Source organism: Nelumbo lutea, chromosome 8 (genome assembly GCF_056320005.1).
Source record: "Nelumbo lutea isolate HS-2025 chromosome 8, American lotus-T2T, whole genome shotgun sequence".
Lineage (NCBI taxonomy): Eukaryota > Viridiplantae > Streptophyta > Magnoliopsida > Proteales > Nelumbonaceae > Nelumbo > Nelumbo lutea.
In genome coordinates this window covers 1,165,855-1,174,420 of record NC_142691.1, presented here as the reverse complement: position 1 = coordinate 1,174,420, position 8,566 = coordinate 1,165,855, and the positions used below count along the sequence as shown (strand labels likewise).

The 8,566-nt window shown below is 37.0% G+C and overlaps 1 protein-coding gene and 1 pseudogene across 2 annotated transcripts; one reads left to right on the top strand and one right to left on the bottom strand.

The window, feature by feature from the left end:
* On the bottom strand, positions 1-3,577 carry LOC148842089 (uncharacterized). Its single transcript, XM_088958241.1, has 7 exons — positions 3,227-3,577; positions 2,977-3,087; positions 2,395-2,488; positions 2,196-2,272; positions 2,016-2,072; positions 1,316-1,579; positions 1-507 (listed from the first exon to the last, which is right to left on the bottom strand). The coding sequence occupies exons 2-7, from the start codon at positions 3,079-3,081 to the stop codon at positions 403-405; spliced, it is 702 nt and encodes a 233-aa protein (XP_088814367.1). The 5' UTR covers positions 3,082-3,087; positions 3,227-3,577; the 3' UTR covers positions 1-402.
* A 386-nt stretch (positions 3,578-3,963) lies between these two features.
* LOC148842088 (cytochrome c oxidase subunit 5C-like) lies at positions 3,964-6,724 on the top strand (annotated as a pseudogene). The gene is made up of 2 exons (XR_016103355.1): positions 3,964-4,103; positions 6,373-6,724. The product of XR_016103355.1 is annotated as a cytochrome c oxidase subunit 5C-like (transcript).
* The last annotated feature ends 1,842 nt before the right edge of the window (positions 6,725-8,566 follow it).

Here is an 8,566-nt window from a genome sequence, read left to right as displayed (position 1 = left end):
TTTTATAAGAAACCAAGGGGGAGGGGCTTAATAATTTTTCTCTCAAATTTAATAGTGTAAAGTTGTAAACTGTTGGGGAAGAAAATATTGGCTGATGAATTTCTTCTAAAATGATTATCAAAGGAACTCCCCAAATAAATGATAAAATTGATAAACAAAGACAGACAGAATGGGCCAATTAAACTGTTTAATTAAGCAGGCGAGCAGCAAGCTTAAACCCGTAGCCAGACGAAGCACTTAAAAAGCTTGCCAGACCACAAGGTTTGGGAATCTCGGTGTCGAGATTTATACGAATTACCAAACCTATTGGCTTTACTGGTTGGTGATTGCAGCTCCATCCACGACCAGAAGTCTGGTGCGGAGATCCCAATCCCATTGCAGTGGATAGAGTTCACGTTGGCATTAACGGCACGACGGATCGTGTTTAGACGATGGAACTTTTTGTCTCCTGTTGCTCTTCCTCCTTGACTTTCCTCCTCTTACTTTTGAATCTTCTCCTCCTTCCACCTGTAAATGAAAAAAAAAAAAAAGAATGGAACCTTGATGATTGATACGATCAATTTAAATTCTACCTATATATAATGTAACTTCTACTAGCATTGAATCATATGCATACGGGTATCTAGGAACCGAAATAACATCATTCAACTTTCCCCCTCCTAAAATCCAAAATAACAACAAATGATATATCATAGATTTTCCTTTTTTTATGTTGAGTATTTATTTTTTATGAATAATTTAAATGGATTTGTGTTAATATGTTCAAAAATATGTTTGAATATATTTAGATATATTTTGATAGAATTGTAAATTGTAACTATCTTATTTTTAAAATTAAAAAAAAATGGCAAAGAGCATCCCATACATCCATGAGGACAAAGAGAAGGAAACCCTAACCCCAATGGTGGGGATGGAAATGGGAGTGGCACCCTCCCCTTTGCCAGTCTTGCCATTCCTATTTCTGGTAAAACTAGAGGTACCCGCCCAATCTATTGTAAAATGTGAATGACCTTTTTATTCCCTGAGAACATGCTTTCAACAAAATATTTATCATTAAAAAAAATTATTATTTTAATCTATTATCTATTAATACTTGGTTGATTTTGTTATAGGTCATTAGATTTGAATTTACATACCAAATATCATACATAAACAGCTGTTAATGCTATTAGACTAGTCACTGGATAGTATGTATCTCATACTAATTTGCTAGTTAGTGTTAGTGGGGAATGGGGAGTTACCAATAACTACTGTTTCGGAAGGTGCAGTGCAATCGGAATTCAAAAACAACAAGGAGAGAGAGAGAGTGGTTTACCCCAATGCAGAAATTGCTGAATTGTATAGAATCCGTGCCAAATGTGTAGAAATCGTCCATGGAACTGATGCCGGAGCAATTCCTTTTATTGTCGTGCTTGTTGTTATTATATGAAAAATAAGTCGTCGACGACGAAGAAGATGAGCAAGACGAAGAAAAAGAAGCGCATTGGGGGGAGGGGGAGAAGAAACCATCATCCATGTCCCTTTGGAACATTTCCTCGAACAGTTCCTGCAACTTCTCCAAACTCTCCGGCCCGTTCTCCTGTTTATCCATTCCACCCCAAAAATATGTTTGAGCTTTCAAAAAAAGTAACATTAATGTTTCGGCTTCCAAAAGATGATTTGATTTAATTTACGACCACCCTGACCCTCTTTCTAAAAGACAAATATCGGGAATCATGAATACAGAACACTCGATGGAGTTTCCAAAAAGCGGATTCTGCTTTATGTGGCAACTGGCAACTGGCAACGCCCCTGGCCGTGGGCGAGCCGAACTCGAGTAGGGGGCATTCCGGTAATATAAGTTTCCTGCTTCCATTTTTCCAAAATGCTACCATGCTGGATGGAATACTGCCTATGTTTATATGATTTATTATTATTATTATTCAAATTTTCACATGACTAACTAAACAAATACTAATACAAGCAAAAAGCAAAAGCAAAAGCAAAAGCAAAAGCAAAAGCAAACGGAGGCTTACGCTGGGTTTAATTTGGCTCATCATAGTCGCCATTTCCCCCAAAAATTCTCCCATTCCCTGAACAAAAATCACACAATCAAATCAGTAATAATTTTAAGGTTTTAAAGCAATCAAAGTGAAAATTTTGCATTATTATTATTATTTAGAAGAAGTAGTACTGGGCTAATGGCCCGGGCTTACGTTTTCGTCATCGTCATCGTCGTCGCAGTCGTAAACTCCAACGTCATAAAGAAATCGCTTATTCTCGTCGGATAGAACTGTCATAATTTCAAAGAAAAATGGAAAAACCATAACGGCAACAATCAAAGTTTCTTAGCAACACGGCTTCTTCGAGTAAAGTAACACTGATTGATAAGAAGGTAATATACACGCAGCTTACCAGAATAAGCCTCTTGAATTGCCTGAAATTTCTTCTTTGAATCTTCCACGAACTTAGAGTTTCCCGACGAGGAGCATCGATCCGGATGCCATTTCTGCAACAACAGGTTCATCCTTCCAAAATTATACTTCGTTACGATAATAAAACAAATAGCCCTTTTTCTTCTTCTTTTTTTAACATTGTTGTTGTTGTTGCTGTTTAGAAGCCGAAAAACAAACTACTTTCCTATCTAAAACACAATAGTGCGATGCCTGTCTCTCAAAAAATTGGAAACCTTTGCAGAAACTAGCAAAGATCCATAATTTGATCGGCCTAATTTAGCACCATAATTTACATTTTCGACCTCTAAAATGCTTTTGAAACCAACTTAGGCAGAACAGAGGTTATACCTAAACGAACAACGGTGTATTTATGTTTCATTTTATTTTCAGACGACATAACATAACAAAAACCACTCCACCCTTCTTCTACAAAGACTAATCTTTTCCAAATCCCCTTGGACCATTATTGAACAATCTAAAAATTACGAAAAAATGATAAGGGGCCATTAAAGAACTTATAAAGGCTTCAATTTGTTCTAACCAATGCAAGCTTCTTATATGCATTCTTAAGCTCTGTAGCAGTGCATTCCTTCTTCAAACCCAAAACAGCGTAAAAATCGTTGCTTTTCTCTTCTCCGGAAGCCATTATTTCCTTGGAACAAAGAAAGAAGAAACCAGAAGAAGAAGAAGAAGAAGAAGAAGAAGAAGAAGAAATGATAACTTAGCTAAACTATGAATTGTCGAAAAATTTCTTTACCCGGAACCGTGAAATATAAAGAATCAATACATACAATTAAAATTTGGTAATATGGAGCTACATCTTTGCAGATTTTAACACGGAACCTCAAAAACCTAGTTTTCGTGGCAAGAAAGCGGAAAACTCAGAAAGGGGGATGAATTTTGAGAGGGTAATCCCCCGAAACGCTAAGGTTCAGAAATCAGAACTCTCCGGAAGCCGGCATTTTAACCAGTTGCATTGGTTTCTTTGCTGGGTTATTGGCTGTTTAGATGGGATTTGATGGACGGCTTAGATTTTCCGGTGGGCGCAGATATTTGTTTTCTACACTCTCCAGAAGGTTCTTTGGTGGCACCGGTAAAATAATAATACAAACGTGGCCCACTTCTCAGTGTCCAAGCCCCCCCAGGTTGGCTATCTATATCTAGTTTTTGTATCTCTACATCCACATCTACTTTACCGGAAAAAGGTCGATGGCCCACTCTAGTAAATAATGCTCCTTCTTTTATGGAAAATTACGGGAATGCCACTTATTTTCGCCATTTTTCTTTTTGTAGTTATAGATTTACAGTTTACTCTTTTGGCCGGTCACCGTCAGTCTCGTGACTGACTAGTGATTGGTTTCGTACCGGCGCGGCGCAACAAATCGTTATTGCACGGAAACCAGAAGAAACCGCAGTTGAGAGTTGATCAGTTGAGACTTGAGAGAACGGAACACCTACGCTCCCGGTTAGAGTTTGTGACAAGTGAATGATTTGCCATCCTGGTTTCTCAATTTTCTCGTCGGTTGGCGGTTGCCTATTTCCCGTCTTGAAAACTTATTTATCCCGCCCGTGTTGACCTCATTCCAGAGCATCTCCTTATCGCTTGCGGACACGCCACGACTCGAGCTATTCGCTGTAACCGGTATTCCTGCCGATCGCCGCTTGCGGGTATGAATTCTAGGGTTTATTAGAGATGATATAGGTGTTTTTTATTTTAAGAAACTCTAAACCTTAAAATAATTTCAAGGCATTCACAAGGAGTTCATGATGCTACTTCGTATCGTTCTCTCTCGATATCCATTCTCTATTTGAATCTCTATATTTTTGTTCCCTATTTTACCGTTTCGTCCAATTCATAATTTCTGTCCTGCTTTAGGAATTTGTGGGTCTTTCTAAGAGCTGTTAAATAGTTTAGATGGTTCATATTTGCAAATTTGCAATTGTGCAACCATTACTCCATTAGGTCATATATTCTCGAATCTTGACTATGACTACATACATTAAAGATCACAGGCTTTAGTAAGAATCTGGACATAGAAGTTTCTGGGGTATTAGTACTTTATGCTTAGATACAATTGGATTAGTCTTCATTAAACGGTGACCTTGCCTTAAAACCGGTCTTTGGTTGCTTAGTGCTTACAAAAAAAAAATAATAATAATAAATAAATAAATAATAATAATAAAAGAAACATACCAATCAATTACTAATCCTTTTGTTCTCCTCCATCCCCGCAAGGGGAAAAAAGAGCAAAACGAAAACAATGAAACAAAGACACATACACATAGATCAGGTGAAGATAGATAAAGAATAGGAAGTTAAGGTTCTCAGAGAATGTCCATAGAGACTTTTATTCTAATTAAAATTTACGCAGGTGCAGCACCTTCCTATAAGGGGCAAATCTACATTGTTCATTTTCAGTGAGAACGTGAAAAAGGAAGAAGCTGTAACATGGATCTTACTTGAAATTTCATTGTATTGTTTTACTTTTTTTAATTGAAATAAACTTTTAGTTGTTTCAATAAGACAAATTCAGGGTTCCATTTCTTTTTCTGAAGAGAAGTTAATTGTTTCTCAGTCATATGGATATTAGATATTATTGTGCTATGCAATTTGTTGATTGTTCTCACCCAATTACTTGGGCCGGTGTAATTCCACTCCCTGTTTTGACAAAAAATAAATTTCATTCTGTGAAAACTGTGAGCTGTTGGGCCAATAGGGTATTCAATAAACGAATTCTTGAAAGTTTTAGAACGTAGAAGATTGAAGATGAAGGAAAGGTAGCGAATATGGGATGCATTTGAAATAGAAATTATAGTTTGAATTTGAGAATATATTTATCTGAAAGAGTTTAATTGTAGGATTTCAGACCAACCAGAAGAGATTTTTCATTTTATTTGCAGATTATGCCATTATGGGTAATAAATTCAATCAACCCACCTTAGCTAGTTAAGGCCAAGCTTTGTTCTAACTATCCTATGTTGGCTTTCAATAAACTTCTATCATTGCATTCCGTAGTGAGTCATAACTTTTCTTTACTTGCAATTCTTCAAGTACTTCATCAGTTCAACTACATAATTTTTTTCATCAACCAACAACATAGAGTTAATTACTTCATTATTAAGAAAAAGGATGTCAAATAAGTGATGTGAAGTTGGACCAAATACAGAGCTAAAGATTTATCTCTATCACAAAAGTTAGTTTTTTTTTTTGGGTTGAAAAAGTTACGTGGTTATGTATTCTTTTTCTACTTTGTTTTCATTTTCTAGTAACCTGCAATAGAGGGAAAAGAAACAAAGAAGATCAGGAATCAGGATTTATGCACTTCTTGTGGAGAAAAGGGACTCCTAAGCTTTTGTCAGAAAATGCATTGCCGGCATTACATCCATGAGCTTATCATAAGATGGAGAGGGTCTTGAATCTAGGATAAAAGAAGTATTAAGTTAGAAGGCAAGGGCAGGATAGAAACGATGAAAATGAGATGAAACTGGAAGAATCCAAAAATTTATGGAACCAATAAAATTGAGAAACATTAAAATCCCAACTGGAAAGCTAAATATCCTTTTTTTTTTTAAATTTCTTTGACATAATAAAACTGAGGAACATTATGATCCCAGTTGGAAAGGTAAATTTTCTTTAAATTAGTCCAATAATCAATGTAAGAATTATTCTCTGTAGTGCTTTTAATTATTAATGAATAGTAACCCCTTCAGCAATTGGAGCCATTTGTGGATACCCAACCTTGTTGCTTACAGAGAGATTGGTTTAATAGGTTGTATCTATTTTGAGGATGGAGGAAGGTTTTCTGATTCTTCTCATTTAATATAAAAAAGGGAGAATGGAAAATATGATCTTGTTTTCCTTGGTAACTTTGGTACATTGTGACAACTTCATACAGTGATATGGTCGTCCAATGATTTGCTTCTACTTCTGTGTCAGGGAGTATAATCTTGCAATCCAGAAATGGCTGCCCACAAGATTGCTCATGCTACTTTGAAAGGACCAAGTGTGGTGAAGGAGATCTGCATTGGAATCACACTTGGCTTGCACGCAGGTGGGATGTGGAAAATGCATCACTGAAATGAACAGAGGAAAGTAAGAGCATTTTATGACATGCTAGATAAAGGCGAGATCAGTGTTGTTGCAGAGGAGTAACAAGATTACCCCCCAATTCTGATTCAGTTAAAAACTGTCACTATTTTCCCTGAAGTTATTTTCTAATTTAAGATGCGAATGAGAAAACTTTGTCAGTTTGGGATATGGGAGCAATAAACTTATTGGTACTCAAAAAGTGATGACCACACTAACATTTCCGAGTGTTTGGTTTATGGCACCCTTATTTTTTTTTTGCCAAAAGAAACCTCCAGAGAGATATCATTCATTAGATGTAGCAAAAGGGTACATAGAGTGTCTGTTATACTGTTACACATGCAGACTATTTTGTTATATTTACAGGCAGAATAAGCTAGATCATGGGCAGCCTCATTACACGATCTGTTAATGTAGTTAAATCTGGGTAAAATAAAAACAAAAAGGAATGAGGTTGCCGATTTCCTCATATAAAGGCTTGATAGGCCAGTCCATATCTTCGTTTCCATAGAAACTATTCACAATACACTCATCGAGTCAGAAATGACAGCTATCGATTTTTTCTGGAGGTGTTCAAGCAGTAATGCCCACCATTCAGCTTGAACTTGAAGGCTACCGCCTATCGGTAGCTTTTGACATAAATGCCCCCCTAACATAAATGAGATGTAGGGGCGGAGCCAGGGGGAGCCATGGCCCCCCTATGCCCCAGAAATCCCCGCTTGAATTAAACTCTTCCATGTATATTTCTCCCTCGCCCCACTCCCCACCCGGCCACGGGCCACCCCAATGCCAATGGTTCATCCCTCGGCCCTCCCACCTACCCTCTATATTTATTCTCCCTCCCCCTTTTTCAATCCGGACGCCTCGATCGATGGTAGTGAACATGTGGTCGATCTCTATCTTTGAACTTTTTGATATCTGGATTTTGGAAATATAGCTTCAGATTAAGTGGTGATGGAACATCTGACTTTCCGTCAATTGCGACTTACGACCTTGTTTCCTTCAAAGGTAGCACACGTCAGACTTCGGCCTCACGCTGCGTGTCTACTACTATATTATTGTTTTCCTTCTCTTGGTTTCTTTGCAGCCATGTGGATCAATTTATAATGGCTTAGGTAGGTCAAGACTCAAGATGTATATATACTAGATAGTTTTTTTTTTTTTTTTGAAAATACGCAATTCATTTTTCAAATAAAAACCTGGATTCATACAGCCAAATAAGAGGTGTAGAGGGTGACCTCCGTTCGGCGGTAGAAATGAAGAGGGAGGAGGAAGTAAGAGAAGGTGTTCGGTGGTTGATGGTAACAATGGAGACGCAATTGGTGACAGTGGCTCACTTCAATGCAAGTGGAGTTTATTCCGACAGTGGACAATGCACGGTTTATGATTTGATTATCGTAGCAATGGAGAGTGGGGGAAAATGAAAACGAAAAGGAAATGGAAGAGAAGTGGAGAAAATGGGGAGATAACAATTTTGATTAATTTTTAGAAGAGAAAAACCTAAAAGAACGAAAAGGCTAGCTCATTACATTGTCATTTTCTTTTGCTCATCCTCACCGGGACCACCGTCCCTGAAGCCTTTTTTGTTATTATTTAAGTGGGCCTCCATTATTATTGTGAAAATACCACCGTGAAGAGAAGAATAAGAAATGACCTATTTTGAAAATTTAATGAAACATTTGGGTCTTTTACAATTCATCTGTATGACTTAACTTGAAAGGTGAACAATATATATATATATATAAGTAGTTTTCTAAAACTGTATTTGGTTTGAAGGAAAAAAAGTAGGGAAAACAAGGAAAAGGTAAGAAAATTTTTGCAAACTTTATATAGAATTACCTACCTTTTCCTTCAAACCAAACATAGCCTAAATATACAGGGTATAGTTACAAAAAATTATAAGATTTAATTTACAGGTGAGGTTATGCATAATGGAAGGCGAGGGATCCCTCTCTTTGTTTCATATACTTCTCCCTTGTTTTGGTTCAGTGGGGTGGATGGGTGTTAGAGTGTTTTTCTTTCAAATACCAACCACATTACCAAA

Excerpts from the sequence above, each read along its gene's own strand:
- LOC148842089 (XM_088958241.1), bottom strand. The coding sequence starts at position 3,081 with ATGGCTTCCGGAGAAGAGAAAAGCAACGATTTTTACGCTGTTTTGGGT. Across the intron at positions 2,489-2,976 it reads CATATAAGAAGCTTGCATTG|AAATGGCATCCGGATCGATG; the intron begins GTTAGAACAAAT and ends CTGTTGTTGCAG. Across the intron at positions 508-1,315 it reads TCAGCAATTTCTGCATTGGG|GTGGAAGGAGGAGAAGATTC; the intron begins GTAAACCACTCT and ends TTTCATTTACAG.